This window comes from Aricia agestis, chromosome 1, assembly GCF_905147365.1.
Source record: "Aricia agestis chromosome 1, ilAriAges1.1, whole genome shotgun sequence".
Taxonomy (NCBI): Eukaryota; Metazoa; Arthropoda; class Insecta; order Lepidoptera; family Lycaenidae; genus Aricia; species Aricia agestis.
The window spans coordinates 18,761,433-18,780,388 of NC_056406.1; the positions used below are offsets into that span (position 1 = coordinate 18,761,433).

At 35.6% G+C, this 18,956-nt stretch overlaps 1 protein-coding gene across 6 annotated transcripts in view; it reads right to left on the reverse strand.

Moving 5' to 3' along the window:
- The window catches only part of LOC121730906, an 81,249-nt gene that overhangs the window by 35,603 nt on the left and 26,690 nt on the right, over positions 1-18,956 (reverse strand). For 2 of the 6 annotated variants that reach the window (XM_042120128.1, XM_042120119.1), the window contains exon 1: positions 1,661-2,225. The exons of 2 other annotated variants lie outside the window; for them this stretch is intronic. In XM_042120128.1, the coding sequence (XP_041976062.1) occupies positions 1,661-1,827 (167 nt within the window). In that variant the 5' untranslated portion in view covers positions 1,828-2,225. Of the gene's footprint in view, positions 1-1,660; positions 2,226-18,956 lie in introns of those variants that run through there. 2 more of the 6 variants (XM_042120136.1, XM_042120153.1) reach the window with 1 other exon arrangement.

Here is an 18,956-nt window from a genome sequence, read left to right on the forward strand (position 1 = left end):
AAATGCTCGGCAACGTTGAATGAAAGTGACATAACTTCAACGACTAATTTACATGGCTCAGAAGGCGAGTCACGGCATTGAGCTACGAAACACGTAACTGTAGCATTTCATTATCGAAATTGTATAACTTGAACATTTTTTTTTTTGGAGAAGAATCAGTTAACTATAATTTCCAGTATCTGCAAGATTGAAAATTTACAAAAATATGAAAGTAGAGCTTACAATTTGTGGGAAATACAATTTATATACATACCTATTTTAAAAGCATTTTGCGTACAACTACATATAAGTAACTAGAATACTAGATAACAAACATTTTCAACACGATTACTAGATACATATTAGGTTGGCGAAAAAGTTTCTTCGAATTTCATATAAAAATTCAAAAGGTTCTTTTAGAAAGTTTACCATTCTTAACCTATCTATATATTAATACGCAAGCGAAAAACTTTGTATCCCTTTTGACGGAAAATGCGGAAACGTAGGTGAATGAAATGTTGCACAGTTATAGTTTATATGGCGAAGGGGTGCATCGAGGTAATATTATTATGAAATTATGCGTTTATCACACATTTTTTTAACAAATAAAACATTACACACACTACAATACGCACACTCAAGAAGATGACAGATTTTTGAGTGACAAACCTATACATACGAATTATACTCTACTATTTATGGTTGAAGCCTGTTTACAACAAGTTGAGAAATTGAAAATGGATTATAGTTTTTTTTTTTTTTTATTGAATCTTAGATAAGTACTATTAGACAATGCTTACACGGCCAGTCTTGAGATCAGCTGAGTCCCAGAAACGAAAGTTGAAAAAAAATATGATAGTCAATATTTTTTACAAACTAAACGTAGTAGTCCTAATGTCGTTGACACTAAGGACGAATTTCGATCATTGGGCGATCTCTAGTAATCATTCAAATATGTGTTTATTTATCTTTTTCTAATAGCTAGATAGAGTAGGGCGCCGTGACAATATATTTTATGTGTAACTGTGCCGCAGGCTGAAAATATTGGGAACCCCTGCCCTAACCTATTATTACAAATGAAGAGAATTGAAGAAGTTTGGGTCTCCTCTCTACATTTGTTTTAGATTATAGCAAAGCTTGCAAGAGCGGGTCTTTGGGACATTCATCATATATAATTATAATATACCAAACTCGAAGGCTTTTTTATGTTCTGTTCAGGTGATTTTTATATTCTGTTTAATATTGTGTGCATTTGCAGGTAAAGTTTTTTTTTTTTCAGAAATTAAGTTTTAAATAAAATTTAAAATAAAAAGAAATTGTCTATCAGAATGTTACTTGACTATTGACAACATGCACGGAATATTACAAGTATGGAATTTTACTCTTATGATATTTGAGTCATAAACTTTGGGATTTACTTCTACCAGATGGCTACCCATTTCTTTAGTATTGTTCAAAGTCTTAAATATTTATTAAATAAAACAAAAATGTAGTGCATATTTTAATTATTAGGTGACTTTATTATCGTTTTCTATAGGTGGTTAATCCTTCGATCGTGGATTCTTGGAAATCTATTGTTATTCTATTGTGTCTCGCTCACCGGTGAGCATATGGGGCTTGATGGGTTAACATTGATGTTAAATCTATTATGTACACTAAACAAATACAAAGGTGTATTTACCTTGAACATGTATTTACTGCCACTCCGATATCAAAAAATATATCCACTAATCCTTCAAACTCGGAGTCTGGCGTGAGCGACGGCGGTAATGTTGCCGATGGAGGAACTCCATCGGCAGAGCTAGCACTTTTGAATAGCACAGGTTCGGTTTGCAACATGGGCAGCATAGCTACCACAAAAACGGTACACAGCCACCACTATCAACGAAAAATTCAGATTTTACAACCGAATTTAAAGACCACAGTTTGTTATATCTGCATCCAAACACACACTGCATTGCGCCACGCTTAACGCGTCGCGATGTTGTTTTCAGAAAAACACCAGCAATCCAAAGAATGTCTCTCTCGTAAATAAATCACTGTTTACGTATTTTCAATATAACATTTGTTAACAATAACGTGCTCCAGTGTTATTACGCAGCTAATAGAGTAATGCAATTTCCTATCGATACTCATGCGAAACGTTCACTACAAAACGACGATGAAAGTCAACTGAAAGACGAAACGTACATATACATACATCCTTGTCGTTCACTGCTTAGCAATTATCAACAGCGACGCAGTGACGACGCGATACGACGAGGCAACGAGCACTGAGTAAGGCGATGTCTGTCTCAGCCTCGGCCATATTATTATTGCTGTTGCCTTCGCACCTGCGCCGTTTCTATCCTAATGAATTTTCCTTCTCACTCTATCGAACGAAATATCGCGACGATGACAAACGATTTTGAACGAAGTGATATTGCAGAAATATATTATATTATTATGAAAATATACAATGATAACACATATTATAATACCGTCACTATTATTATGAAACTAAATTTAATTATTACTGTTATCGTGCGGATTTCATATGATTGTAATACAGAGTCGCTGTCAATAAACTAATTTCCGTTCCCAAAATTAAAAAATTGTAAAGAATAATATTCTAGTATGTACTTTAATTCTTTCTTTGCATTTATATAGTAGTTTGGATCGATGGGAGACAAACAAATCGCTTTAGATAGCTTCAGCGGTTCTCTACGTAGAGACATGAAAGTGAAATGGAACAGTATTCGTGTCAAGTGCACAATTTAGATAACAAGGTCATGTATTGCATAATTCATTTAAGCGATATCGAGCATTGTATTAATTTTGTGTTTAGTTAGGAATTTTTATTGCATTGTCAAATTGCTCGACACAAAGTAAATAAAAAATAATTATATACTTAACACTGACATCTGGGTCGTTAATAATTATTACTTTAAAGCGATTGATTTAGCCGATATTAACAAAAAAATAGTAGCCGACTTTCATACATCAAAATTCAATCAAAATTTAACATTCAGCGAAGAATTTGAAAATATTAAAGATCAAAACTCCTTCTAATCAAAGCGTATCGAATTGTAGATGCTCAGATACGATGCATCGTTTGGTGAGGACGAGGGGCAGTAAACAGTCGTAATAATACAGCGGCAGTAGAGGAAGAGCAGCCGTGCGCAGCGTGTGCAGATATCGGTGCAGACGGCCCCGCGGAACTGTGTCAGTAGGTCACGGCAATGACGTGGCACACGGTCGCTGCGAGCCCGCGAGCCGTACACTTCATTCTAATTCCGCTTCGGCGATGTCTTCGCATCCACCGGCCGTTTATGCCCTAATACGTTAACCCGTTAAATTGACACACCGGCCGTCGCTAGCACACGCTCCTAGCTGTTACGACAGAGACCTTAACACTAGCGACGCTACGGTCGACATTGACCGACTAATAGAGCGTCATACGAACGAAAAACTGGTTAAAGGTCTCGTGCCATGTTCTTTAGAAGGATTACTCGATAAGAAATTCGAGTAATTGGTGAGCAAACATTCAGTTAATATTTTGTTCAATTGCTAAATTCACGACATCGCGACAAGAACCTGAAAACGTAATATTGTAGGATCTACAGCAAGAACCTGAAACAATATTTTAGGATCTACGAAAAGTACAAACGAATACCAAAGCATAATTATTAATTATACTCAACTTTCATAAAAATAAGAAATTTGGATCATTTGATATGCAGGATCATTCAATTTTCACAATTAAACTAATAGACAATTTTAAAATAGCTGCTTATCCCTTGAAGCGCTTCAGAAAGAACTTTACCATACAATGTGTAGTACATGACACAAATTATAATACTAATATTAAGGCAGTTAATGCTACGCTGGGCAATAATTGAGTTTCCTTCTCCCGGGATTGTATGTAATATAAAAATAAAATGACATAGTAATGAGAAACTAAATGGAAAAATAATAAATATTATATTGACCACAAATCAGATTACTGGGAAATTAGAACAATTTGTATCAGGCGTCAATGATTTTTTTACATGAGTAAATCTAAGGACAGAAATAAATTTAGCAAAAACAAAAACCATAGTAATTAACTATAAAATATGTTCAATATAATTTTGCTCCTGCCTCCGGATTCTATATTATTCCATACGAACAGTTTTCGAGAAACAAGTAATGAATTTTGTGAAATTCGTTTCATTTTCATAGTTAGGTATATAAAAAGACATTTTCATCTTTCTTATATCTTTAAACGAGCAATTCTTGTATACGATTTTCATGAAATTTAGTATATAGGGGGTTTCGGGGGTGATAAATCGATCTAGCTAGGAATCATTTTCAGAAAATGTATTTTTATTCGTGTTTTATCGATAATCGATAAACTGAAAAATTTTAATCTTCCTGACATCTATTGGCGAATAATAATACTATTTTGTTGGTAACTAATTGTTTTAACGACCAGCAGATGGCGTTATTTAGTAACACGAAGTCAATGAGTGTTTGCTATACCGAGCAAAGCTCGGTCATCCAGGTACTATATATATACAAGAATTGCTCGTTTAAAGATATAAGATATTTAGATGTTCGTTGATATTTTTATTCTAATTTTGCAAAAAGCTCTAGATCTAAATAATAAATTCAAGTTGGAGTCCCTCAAGGGACCATCATAGCGCCCATTTTTTTTGATCCGCGAAATTAGAGTAAATCTACAAACCTCTAACATTTTGTGTTGTTTTTACAAGTTCCTTGCATTTTTTAATCATTATGTCTGGTTTTAACAATATTGTCTGACTTTTAGTGTGATTGCCCGAGTAAAGATGCATGTGATCGCAATGTCATCGGTATAAACATTGATTAATGATCCGAGTGAGTTAGTGCGAGATTAGAACTCTATACAACGAGCATTTAACAAACAGGCCAATATAGTTTGCACATTACCAAAAACGTTTTTAACACTATAGAATGAATTCGTCACACTCAGCAAGCGGTCAAGGTGAGAAAAAATTTAAAATACTGGACTTTGGCTTAAACTTAAATACGCTCGTTTGTTGTATGATGTATTTTATGTTATAAATCCTAATTACACGTAAACGGATGTATTTTTATATTCTCTACTTTTGTCCAGTTTTTGACGGGGTTTATCTATTCAACTGCGTTGTTTGTAGGATGGCTGCTACAGCCAATCAAAACCCCCAGTGAATAGATTACTGCCAAAAAAACCTAAGAAACTGGGCATTAACACAAGCAATACAACTTTTTAGAACCTTAAGGTACTACTAGCACAGAATATATAATATTAGTCTACTAGCTACATTAAGATTTGATGCAAGAAATCGCTAATAAATTAAAAATTAAAATAACCCGAAACAAAAAACTTAACTCCGGGACCGCTAGTTTAAGTTAGTAATTAAATTATAAGTTTGGAGCGGTCCCCCAACGCAAAGTATTTTTTAAAATATTAATTACTTAAAGGTACTTTAGGATTAATAATTTTATTTTATTATTTTTACTTTGTAAAGAGGAGTTAAGTTTTTTTAATTTGTAACTAAAGTATTTTTTTTATTTTATACTTTTTAAAGGTACATAAGTACTAGTATAATGTAGATTTGGTCGTCGTTTTATAATATGCACGAAATACGCAAACGAAATATAATTTCTATGACATTCGGTAATTGTTCCCCACTTTCACCCCCCACAACTTTTAAACGACTCAACCGATTTTCATCAAACATGTCTAAGAACACTACGTAAGTCACCTTTAGTAGAAAAAAAAACTAAATTGAAATCGGTTCATCCGTTTGGAAGCTATGATGCCACACACAGACAGACAGACAGACACACGTGTACACACACACACACAGACAGACATGTCAAACATATAAGACCCCTCTTTTTGCGTCGGGGGTTAAAAATTGAATCAAGAGACAGTCTGTAAAGAAAAGGGATTTTCTCTATAATATTACGATAAAGTACACCAGTCGCTTAGTCACCGGTATTTCTGAAGGCCTATACGAATTCTACATAAACGCATTCGCTTAAGGAAAATTCACCGATGCGAGGACACTATATCATTTCTAATTAAACGAACTACGAGGAGGTAAATGTGTCTGAAATTAATGTATTTGGGTCGCAGATAGTGCGTAATAATTATTCTTCATAATATATACGTCATTCATTACAGTTTTAGTTCGGACTTCGGAGTCTGTCAACAAACACCGAGCATTGACAGAACGAAAGAATCGTTATTCAAAATATGCGTCGAGACTCGAGATAGGCGTGAAATCTCCTAAGATATAAATCAATAGGGTGTGAATGAACAATTATTTTGACAAAACAATTTTCAAATAAACAGTTAATACAACAAGAGGCTTTAAGGAATTAATATTAAGCTCGAACGTAAGGGCCGTGTCACGACCAGCACGTTCCTGGGTTGCGATGAAATATTGAAAATATTTAAGGACATTTAATTAAGTAAATCGTTTTACAGATTATAAATACTTAGGCGCTGTGAATGAAATAAAGAAGGGGTCAAAACACTCAGTTCTGCAAAATATGAGGCAAATTACTATCGAAATATTATGTAACTGTTCGCCATTTACCATTACTTTTTACCGACTTCCAAAAAGGTGGAGGATAACCTCCACCTTTTTGGAAGAATAACAAAAAAAAAAGATACATACAGCCGAACGTATAAACGTTCGGCTGTATGTATCTTTTTTTTTTGTATGTTCAACGATAACTCAGCTGTTTGTGATCCGATTTTCAAAATTCTTTTTGTGTTGTATAGGGTTTAACTCGAATTTGGTACCATGTTCACAAAAGTGGTGATCTGATGATGGGATCCTGGAGGAATCGAGGGGACTCCTTGAAATTTGTATGGAAACATATAGTGATTTCAATTTTTTCTAAATCATTCGAGGTAAATGCTACCAAAAAGTAAGATTTCGCACCAGGTTATACCCTGGATCCGAAGGTACCCAACAGAACTTTTAAATCCTTATAGATACAGGTTTGGGGATTTCGGTGTTGTTTAAACAACTGAAAGCATAAGCCAACACATCAATTTATTTGATCATCATCATCAAAATCATAATTATGCCATGGGTCATCACATTATAACCCAATTATTGATGCTTTTCGTGATATTTTGCATCGAAGCAGATGTTTTTGATGGTTATTTCGCTGTTTGTGGACCGATTTTCAAAATTATTGTGTTGTTGTATAGGGTATAATCTTGATTTTGTATAATAATTACGAAAGTGGTAAGCCGCTGATGGGGGTCTATGAGCAATCGAGGGAAATCCTTGAAATTTATCAAAAGGCTCATAGTGGTTAAAATGTTGTTTCTAGTAACTTAAACATATGTTACGAATAAGAGAAAGTTCATACGAAGATGTCTCTTGGTCCAAAGGCACTGAACAGAACTCCTGAACCTTTAAAGATAAAAGTTTTTAAATTGCAGCATCGCTTAGATAACTGCAAGCATTTACCACAATTTCGCTTACAGTAACATAATGTGAATAGTTAATATTCGTAGTGGTTATTTACGCATAAAGCCTTATCTTGTAGATAACTAAAAAGAGTGAAATTATTATTTTTAACAAAAAATTGAAACCGACTTCCAAGGTAAAAACAATAATAATATGAACTAAAAAGTATTAAATAACTCTTACTCTATAATAGTGCCTATTTCAGAATTCGTCTAAATCTCAAGTATTTCTGTACATACTATAACAGTCTTCATTACTTTGAAGTCGGTACCAGCTAATTGCACTACTGCAGCATCACCTGGATTCTATAGGAACTTCGTATGAACCCAAAGTGGAGGTTTCATGTTTGGGCTCATATTAACGGCCTCATCGAAAAGGACATTGATAAATGGTAATCATGAGAATATGATTCTGTTGATAGGAATTAATATTCTGCACTATAACCGACACAAGTTTAAAAAGTATGAAATAAAATTAAATTAAGAAATTAAAAAAACCCCCGCCAAACAACTAATGTAGATGTTTGATTTCACATAACAAGTTTAAAGATCAATTCACAGCGAACTGAATTGAGATAATCAGCGACTTGGCGGTTGTAAGTTGTAGTTTACTTAGCGGTCCCCCGACACACCGTGACAACAATTATGGACTAAAATATTACTTTACACAAGTTAGGAATTATTTGAACTTGAAGGCAGTAATTTATATTATTTCATTACTTTTTAAAGTTTTTTGGCGGGGTTTTTTTTTTTAATTTCTTAATTTAATTTTATTTATGTTTTTGGTGGGATATCATTACTTTTTGTAAAGAAAACATTCCGAGCAAGGGACAGATAAGGGATTAGACACCTTAATATTCCCAGTTCAAACATACATAATATTCGACTATATTCAATCGCAACTTTAAGGGGCTGTTTCACCACTTCCCGAAAAGTGTCGGATATGCTATTCGCAACTTATCTGGCAGATACTTCATCTGTCAGATAAGCTGTGGATAGCCTATCTGAAACTTATCAGGAAGTGGGGAAACAGCCCCTTAAAGTTGCAATTGAATATATAATAGTCGAATATTATGTATATTTGAACTGGGAATATTAACTATTAAGGTGTCTACCCTTGCTCGGAAAGTTTTCTTGGCTTGTTGAGTACCAGTCGAATAAAACAAAGAAATCCAAGCGAATGGAAACAGCAGCTACCACCAGGAGGCATTGGAATATGTAATACGGTATAACACAAGTGTATTTCCAACCATTAACTATAGGGTACAAGTTACAACTTATTGTGCGGAGGTTAAGTAGCTATTATTATAATAGCTGTCTAACAGACAGGCAGAAAGACGGACAGACGGACAGACAGACACATTTCATGAAGTCACCTTCTATTCATTTCATAAAGTTTTTTCACTTCACAAATAAATATTTACGGGGAGCTCCCATTACCCATACTTTAAACGTGATTTTTTGGCTTTTTTTGCTCAAAATCAATGATTGTAGCCGGTAGGCACTTGAAATATTTACAAAGTCTTTAATTATATTTTTACTTTCATAATTTATAATAAAAGTAAAATAAAATAAATATTTAAGGGGGGTCTCCATACAAAAGACACAATTTTTGCTTAGTTTCGCTCTGTCTGACTCGCACTTGACCGATTTTTTTGTTTTTTGATTTTTCCCTACGCTTACACACAATCACCTAGCTGGATTCCAAATTTCAGCCTTCTAAGTCACCTGGAACTGGGTTAGAATTTTGATCTATAGGTCAGTCAGTGTTAAAAATGTAGATTTTCGGATGTTAATATCTTAATAACCGTTTAAGCTGTGTTTATGAAATTTGGATCATATATTTATCTCGCAAGTCTCATTATATGAGCCAAATTTAAAACGTTTATGTGCAATAGTTTCTGAATTATGAGGGGGTCAAAAATAGCTGCAAATGGTTCGTCTAATAACACACGGTGCTGCTCGCCAGTTCTGTTATGCTGGAACTTGGCTTGACATGCTACCGCGTATCTAGATAATATCCGGTGTACGTTTATAGACGTAGGTATATATTTTTTTCTAAGTTTATATTTCTTTATGCTTTATAATGGCAAAACAACGTTTGCTGGGACAGCTAGTATTAGTATAGATATTGTGGCTCTAGTTACTACCCTACTCTCTAGTGATTAGCACACGAACATCTTTTCGAGTGGGACTCCACTGCTGCGATTACACAATTCACTTAGCTAGCATAATCTGGGGGCACGGGAGTGCCCCCGCCTAGATGAGCCAAGCGAAGCGCGCAAGGGCACTACCAACCATTTCTCGAAACGTTTCGTCGTATTTTTGAACCCTCGTAACTTTGGTTTGAATAATGCCAGATATTTGAAATTTTTAACATATAGTGACATGGGTATAGTTATTCAATGCGCAAAGTTTGAATATCGTAGCTATTACACTTTAGATTTTATAGGTGTCCAAAAACCCACAATTTGGTCACTGACTCACCGATCATCAAAACTGTTAGGGTACTTCCTGAAGTCTTAGAAAGCTGACATTTGGTATGTAACATGATATTAGTACTAAAACAACAAAAAAATTATCAAACCCAACTTAACCTCTATCCGTACCATTATAGAGCAAAATTAAGCAAAAAATTATGTTTTTTGTATGGGAGCCATCCTTAATTTTTTATTTTATTTTAATATTATTATTAAATATGAAAGTAGACATATAACTAAGGACTTTGAGAAAAATTCAAGTACCTACCTGCTGCCATTATTGATATAGAGCAAAAAAGGCCGAAAAAATCACGTTTGTTGTATACCCTTTAATATTAATTTTATATTATTTTTAGTATTTGTTGTTACAGCGGCAACGAATATACTTGATCTGTGAAAATTTCAACTCTCTAGCTATTACCGTTCTTGAGTTACAGCCTAGAGACAGACAGACAGACAGACAGACAGGCAGACGGATAGACGGATAGAGGGAAAGACAACGGGACCTTATTTCTAGGTCCCGTTTTTACCCTTTGGGTACGTAAGTATGAAAGTTCAAAGAATAGTCGTAGTATTAGCATTTCTTTGCTTTTTAAATATTTAATTATTAATAAGAATATTTAATTAATTATAATAATAATAATTAGTTACTTAACTATCAATATATTTCAAGGTTACTTAAACTTGAAACAGATTGATTAGGAATTTTAGGATAATTAGTATAGTAGCCAGTAGGTCTTAAAATATATTTTTAATGAAAACAACATCGGTTTACGGTTAGTTAAAAACAAAAAAAAATACTTTGAGAGTTCAACGGCTATACCCAACTTCTTCGCGTCATCGATAGTGTGGTGTAGGTGCCCAGCAGTGACATCTCTTGTCGATTAGAGTGCATTAAGAACTATATGAAACTGTTCGTGCAAGCTATATTGCGATGTAGACGACCAGCAGCGACATCTATTATTATCAAAAGGAAAAAATAGCAAAAAAATCACGTTTGTTGTATGAGAATATTATATTATTAAATCCCCGAAATATTAATTTTTTTTTTAGTATTTATTGCTATAGCGGCTACAGAAATACATAATCGATGAAAATTTCAACTCTCTAGTTCTACCGTTCTTGAGATGCATCCTAGAGACAGACAGACATATTACAGGCAGATGGACAGACGGACAGACGGACACACATCGAAGTCTCAGTACGTACCCAAGGGGTAAAAACGGGACCCTATCCTGTTTTTACCCCTTGGGTACGGAAACTTAAAAATAAGGTGAAAGTTTATGATTTATATGATAGTCGGTAAGTCACGACGGCCGTCGCTAGATGCATGAGATACATCCAAGAGACAGATAGACAGACAGACAGACAGACGGATAGCGGACAGACAATGAAGTCTAGTAATAGGGTTCCGTTTTTACCCTCTGGGTACGGAAACCTAAAAGAAATACACAAAAAAAATCGGCCAAGTGCGAGTGGGACTCGCGCACGAAGGGTTCCGTACTGTAAATTGTTATAGAGCGAAAGGAGGAGAAAAAATTGTGTTTTTGTATGGGAGCCCCCTTAATTATTTATTTTATTTCAATTTTATTATCAAATATTAAAGTAAGTACGCATATAATTAAGGATTTTGTGTAAATTTCAAGTGTCTTAATGTTTGGATTGGGAGTCGCCCTTAAATATTTCCTTTTTTTATGAAATAAGGGGGCAAACGAGCAAACGGGTCACCTGATAGAAAGCAACTTCCGTCGCCCATGGACACTCGCAGCATCAGAAGAGCCGCAAGTGCGTTGCCGACCTTTTAAGAGGAAATAGGGTAATAGGGGAGGGTAGGGAAGGGAATAGGGTAGGGGTTAGGGGATTGGGCCACCGGTAAACTCACTCACTCGGCGAAACACAGCACAAGCGCTGTTTCACGCCGGTTTTCTGTGAGAACGTGGTATTTATCCGGTCGAGCCGGCCCATTCGTGCCGAAGCATGGCTCTCCCACGTCAAAAAGTAGTGAGATCTCATGTAGAGCCAAGTTTCTAACCTTACATACTCAGCCCTAAATCTAAAAACCTTAATTTTATACTAAAGCACGGCAAAATATTTGATAATAATATTATAATGTGTCAGCCGCACATCGGTGGCTTGGCCATTTTGTTATTCGTCAGGGCTGTGAACTTAATAATATACCGTAACTAATGATAAATGGCCAGGTCACCGATTTTTACTAATGTGTAGAGTTTTTAGATTGTCCTCGTGCGGCTGGCACATTATATTATTATCAAATATTTTGCCGTGCTTTAGTGTAAAATTAAGGTTTTTAGATTTAGGGCTGAGTATGTAAGGTTAGAAACTTGGCTCTACATGAGATCTCACTACTTTTTGACACGACGAACTATAATATTATTATGTTCTCATCTTGGCAACATTTTTACATGAAAATGTTTTTGGTGGGATATGGCATTGTTAACGTGACAAACACGTATCAACTATAAAGTATAAACCTTTCCAAGGGGAAACCGCTCGGTGAACATAGTGGCCGTTATAATTTATAACTAAGTAATATCGTTAGCTTCTATGAATTAAAACTTACAGGAATAAAATCCCTATTCTCTACTTAGTCACTTTGTTTTCCGTAATTCTTTGAATAAAATAGAATACTCATTGTTTGTGAGAAAAATATTTTTTATAGTATTCTTGTGATATTTATTAATACTTAATACATTTTTCTTGTAAGTTTTTTACTTTATTTTCAAATACCTAGCAGAAAATATAATCAATAATTTTCTGCAAAAAGTGGAAAAAATAATTAATTTACTTACTGTTATTTTTCTTATGATAATTCGAGCAGACAAAAAAAATCACAAATTAAAATAATTTATATTAAACAAGACTTAAGCATTTTATCTATTGAAGAAAAACTCAAAAATACGCAAATCTATAAGATATAAATACTTAAATAGGTTCGGTCTAAAAATGTTCGCAACATTTTCCTATCTATATATTAATACGTGAGCCAAAAACTTTGTAACCCTTTTGACGAAAAACGGGGAAACGTAAGTGAATAAAATTTTGCACAGTTATAGTTTACATGGTGAAGGTGTGCATCGAGCTAATATTATTTTGAAATTATGCTTTTATCATACATTTTTTTAACAAAACATTACACACACTACAACACACACACTAGGAAAAATGACAGATTTTTGAGTGACAAGCCTATACATACGAATTATTCTCTTTTATTTATGGTTGAAGTCTGTTGACAACAAGGTGACAAATTGAAAATGGATTATAGTTTTTTTTTATTGAATCTTAGCTACTATTAGACAATGCTTACACGGCCCGTCTGAGATCAGCTGAGTCCCAGAGACAAGAGTTGAAAAAAATATGATAAAGTCAATATTTTTTTACAAAATATAGGTAGTAGTCCTAATGTCGTTGAAACTAAGGTCGAATTTCGACCATTGGGCGATCTCTAGTTTGAAGGAAATGGTTCTAATCTATACACATAAATAAAATTGGAGTGTCTGTTTGTAATATTAAAATAACCGTTTTTTACTACATGCATATGAATATTTAGATGGTACTTACACCAAAATAACAATTTTTAGAATTTTTGTCTGTCTGTATGTCTGTCTTTTTGTTCCGGCTAATCTCCGAAATGGCTGGACCGATTTTGACGGGACTTCTATTGGCAGATAGCTGATGTAATAAAGAGTAACTTAGGCTACTTTTTGACCGACTTCCAAAAAGGAGGAGGATATTTTTCTACTTTTTTATTTTTTACCTATGTATTTTACATTTTGTTGACGCGGACGAAGTCGCGGGTAACAGCTAGTTAATTAATATAATAGGTATCTACCTATTACTTAGTAGCCTACTCGTTAAGCGTTTAAGTTTCTTTTGCATATTATGATTATTATTATACAAAATATTTAATTGACTACGGACAAAAGGAAAAGTCTCAAGTGGTAAGCCATAAAATTATGCAATGTTCAGGTGTTAGGTAATAATGTTATTCACATCAGAAGTCAGAACACTGAAGTTCTTTTAAGTGTATAATTTACGCTGCCTACACATTTTACGAAGTAAGATAATATTTTACGTAAGTAATATTTTAATTGAGTACAGCCTACTTGTTAGGTACATTAGCTAAAAATATTAATTTTACGAGTTGGTTCTCCGTGAAAATAATAATTAGGTAATAAAACTTCATGACTATTACCAAGAAACTCATTGTTAGATTTTTTAATTTGCTGCATCATTTAAATCGTTGTTTTCTAGGGACAATAAGTTTATTATAAGACGATACGAGCGCAAGAAATTACGCAACTTATAACCTTTTTTATATTAGTGTTTTTTGTCTGCACTTGCACATTTTTACGTTTTAAAAACATTGGTCTCGAGAGATGAAAGCAGGAAAGAAATCAAACATATTTGATTTCGCAAATATTCCGTATAAAAAAAGCCATAGGCCAGTAAACAAAATTTATTGCCTTAATTTTTTTAAAGATGTAGAATAATAAATGCGCAGCGATTTCTTACGAATAAACAAGCAGCGTTTATGTACATTATGTATGGGCATTGGGCATGTTTTTCAATAATATCGTCAAAGGCAATAAAAACACAATGGTACACAACGATATTACAGAAATTCATAATGGAAAGGTACACAATAGAATTAAGTTCAAACGATTTAAGTATAAAGACTTTTCTTTGGGAGAATCCTAGCAAATGCGTCGTGTCACGTGGGCGGGCGGCCGGGCGGCCGGGCGGGCGGCGGATCGATGGGGCCCGCCCGGCCGGCGCATGTGCGCTAACATGATCTTCTAATATCGACCGTCAACTTTTCGAGTGAGTCTTTTGGGGCAGGTTAGTCCCATGTGATAGGGTCAAGGTCACGCCGCTTCCCACTAAACTACACTGCAGGGTACCTACCCCGCGCGCTGTCCACTCGCCCCGTGCGCCGTGCGACCTGCAGCGCCGGCCCGAGGCTCACGTTCGCCGCATCTCGCACGAAACTCAGCTCAAATGTCAATGTTTGGTCGGGTCGATGACCTTTATCTCTAGACTATTACGAGGCGTCTTCGTAGGTTTTAAGTATTCCCTATAATTTCGCCCTTGGAAGTCGGGCGAACGTAGGATTAGAGGCGATTCTTCCATCTCCTATAATAATAATAATAATTTGGGGAGCTAAAATATTCATTTGAAAATTTTGTAATCTTTCTCGAGAAGCTACGAAAATGTGTCTATATAAACGCAATAATGAAATATAACGACGATGGTTATTATCAAAATTCCAATTAATTAATTGCTGCTTAAAAGCAAATCTGCTTAAATTTAGCAACAAACAGGAGAGAGATTGCTGAGGCCCGGGAGGTACGGATGGGCCCGGGCATGAGCCGAGCCGGTAGCATTTTCCTCATAACGACACGGAACGGTTTTTTGCACTTTAGTTCGGTAGCCAAATAGGGCTACTATGCATTTTATATTTATGAAAATGAAAATATATCTTTTAAAATAGTACTTCTAATAAAATCGGCCAAGTGCGAGTCGGACTCGCGCACGAAGGGTTCCGTACATAGACAAAAAATTGGCAAAAAGTTGTGTTTTTGTATGGTAGCCCCCCTTAAATTTTTATTTTATTTATATTTATTATTAAAGTACACATACAACTAATACAATAAGGCCTTTATGAAAATTTCAAGTGCCTAGCTATTGCCATTACTTATTACGAGCAAAAGAGGCCAAAAAAATAACGTTTGTTGTATGGGAGACCCCCCTTAAATATTTATTTTGTTTTGTTTTTAGTATTTGTTGTAATAGCGGCAATAGAAATACAAAATCTGTGAAACTTTCAGAAGTCTAGCTATAGCGGTTTTTGAGTTACAGCCTGGAGACAGACAGACGGACAGACATTGAAGTCTCAGTAATAGGGTCCCGTTTTTACCCTTTGGGTACGGAACCCTAAAAACAATATAGTGACTGCTGCTGTCACACCGCAGGTTTTGGTGTTTTGCTGATTCTCTTAAGAGGATACACCAGGGGCTAGAGAAATGAAAAAAAAGTACTTGTAATATCTATAGCTGTCTCCCTTACCTCAAGCCTATACCGCAGAACGCGATAGAGACAACTGCAGAAAATCCAGAAAATCAACGATTCGTTGTCCCCTGATTCCTTCTCCAAAACTTAACCGATTTAAGTAGTTTTTTCATTAAAGATTAAAAAAAGGATTGAGCTGTGTTCCTATGTTTTGCTTTTTTTTGTATAATCTAGCCAAATCTGTTTTCTGGACGTTTGAACACAGCGGAAAATCTGGCCATTTTTTTGGGTTTTTGAACGTTCATATCTTATTTAATAATTAAATTATGAAAAAAAAGAAAACATAGGGACATTGTATTAGTGGCCGTAGATATTCAGGAAAAAAATTATAACTCTACTAGCATTATCCAGGGAGGAAACAGGGGACAACATTTGTATGGAAAAAAGGGCGGTGTGGATTCCTCTTAATGCCTCTGATCGTGTGCCAAAATAATTTCAACTTTAAATGTTTTTATGGCTTTAATGTTAGAAATTTGAAAATAAATACCTTTTAAATTATGGCTATTATGTGTAAGGTAGTGTAAGGTCACGCATTCATCGACTACGTGTACCTACTAAGTTCTCAATAAAATACTTTTCACAAGTGGATCATAATCGTAAGCGAGCGTTTTATTTAACTTACATAACTAAATTGATTTTATAAAATGGTTAGAGTGTGGCGCGATCTGATGATGATGAACTATCAGACAGATAGACAGTGAAGTCCTTCCGCCTGCCTGGCCCTTTTTTACCCTTAAGAGTTTAAGGTAAAGAACAATCTAGATCAATATCGGTTCATCCGTTTCTATGCTTCCCAAGCTGAAATTTAATGGACCTGGATCCCAGAAGGATAAGACATAACTTACTCACTCATGGATGAAACCATAGGTTCTTAGTAGTGCCTCGTGTACTTAGAATACCTGCGTGTTTGTGGAGCTCTACGTGTGACCCTTTTTTTTTAACGGTGGGAAATGTGTTACGACTTACGCATCCCCAGCGGCCCGGGGGAATGGTCGCCGGGGTATATTGGTAAGGAGGAGCAACCGGGGCTACCCACTAAAACCCACCGGTGCCTCCTTACTCCGCTACGCTGCTGGGCCACCGGACCCGCCTACGAGGGCGATATCTGCGGCAGCCCAGTTAGCGGCGTCTGCTTGAGCAGACTACTCCGCAGCTATTAAGCTCTGCTGAGCCTCCCGGGGCTTCCTCACACGTCTCTCCTTGAGCCAGCATGAAAGTGTCGTCGGCGTAGCAGACGAATACGTGTGACACCTGGTCAGGTACCAGGTAACAAAGTTGACTAAAAATTAGTCTTACTTTGCTTTTTTTGTCATGGCTAATTTTTTATACTTAATATAATTTGTAGAATATTATTCTGAACTAGTATCATGTAGATTGTAGTGCAAGACATTTTTCAGTGACCAAAACTTTTATCAGCCGCTTTAAAAATAACTTTGTAGCTATTTTTTAAGGCGTTATTAGGGTTCCGTATCCAAAGGGCAAAAACGTGAGCCTATTACTAAGACTTCGTTGTCTGTCCGTCCGTCCGTCTGTCTGTCCACCTGTCCACCTGTCCACCTGTCCGTCCGTCCGTCCGTCCGTCCGTCCATCCGTCTGTCTGTCCTTCTGGGATCCAGGTCTATAAGTAATTACAAATTACAATGTGCAAAAAACTTGTGTTTTATTTCGACATGGATATAATTGTGCCTTTTATTATTCGTCGCCCCCTTATAATTCCCAAATCCCCCGCAAATTTCAGGCTGCGCCTTTAATTTCGTTAGGGGGTTACAAAAAAAAGTTCATAATACATTTTACTCTGCTAAATAAATCCCTTTAATTACAAGAGAGAAGACAGTAGATTAAGATTGTAGCGAGAGCCGCCAGTGTCGTTATGACGACCGCCTACGGCCTGGCGTCGTCATGATAACCGATCCTTTTGAATAGCTTCTAATTCACTTAATATGATAAACAACATATCAGATGTTGTTTATCACGTTCAATAGCTATTTTCCACTAATAAGGGCTTTCATTAAGTTATCTTTTGTCAAACCTTTTCGGTATAAAAACCCCGTACTGACATAAATGGGTACTTTTACTTTAGTTTGACGGTAAGTGTAACTAGTACCAGCAGTCAGTACGTACGGAATAACAACTTCTATACATAATATTATAAATATAATATAGCCTTTTTATTTCCGAAAAGCGCAGCATTTTGTTTTTAATTTGGTTTTTAATCTAGTTATGTTATAGTAGAACACGCAGTTCGGTGTGCCTCTTGGCATAGGCCTCCTCCAGTGCCCTCCACTGAGCTCTATCATCTGCGACTCTTGTCCAAAGTCAGGCGAACGTCATCTCTCCATCTCACTCTTGGGTGGCCCTGTTTTCTGGTATTTTCTCTAGGGTACCACAGAGTTACTTGTTTGCTCCACTTGTTATTTTTACAACGTAACATAACATGTCCTGTCCAACTCCATTTTAGGTGTTCGATGCGTGTTATTATGTCTGTAACTTTGGTTCTCCTTCTTATTTCTTGGTTGTTAACTTTTTTCTTTAACTTTGTCGCTAAGTCTGATCCCTAGTATACTTCGTTCCATTGCTTTTTGTGTTCTTGCTAGTTTTTGTCTGAGTTTAACTGTTAGCGCCCATGTTTCACAGCCGTACGTCATACAAGGGAGAATGCAGGTGTTGAAGGTCTTTCTTTTAATGTGTATGCTTAAATCCTTATTTTTCATTATTTCTTTTAGCGACCAGTATTTTTTCCATCCACAGGCGACTCTTTTAATTATTTCGCTTATCATTGAATCTTGCGGAGATATAAATTTGTCCTAAATAGACATAATATTCTGCTACATACTCGAGCTGGATTCCGTTGACTTCTATGGTGACTTCTGTAGTATTGGTCATTAGCTTTGTTTTTTCGGTATTCATTTCCAGACCTACGA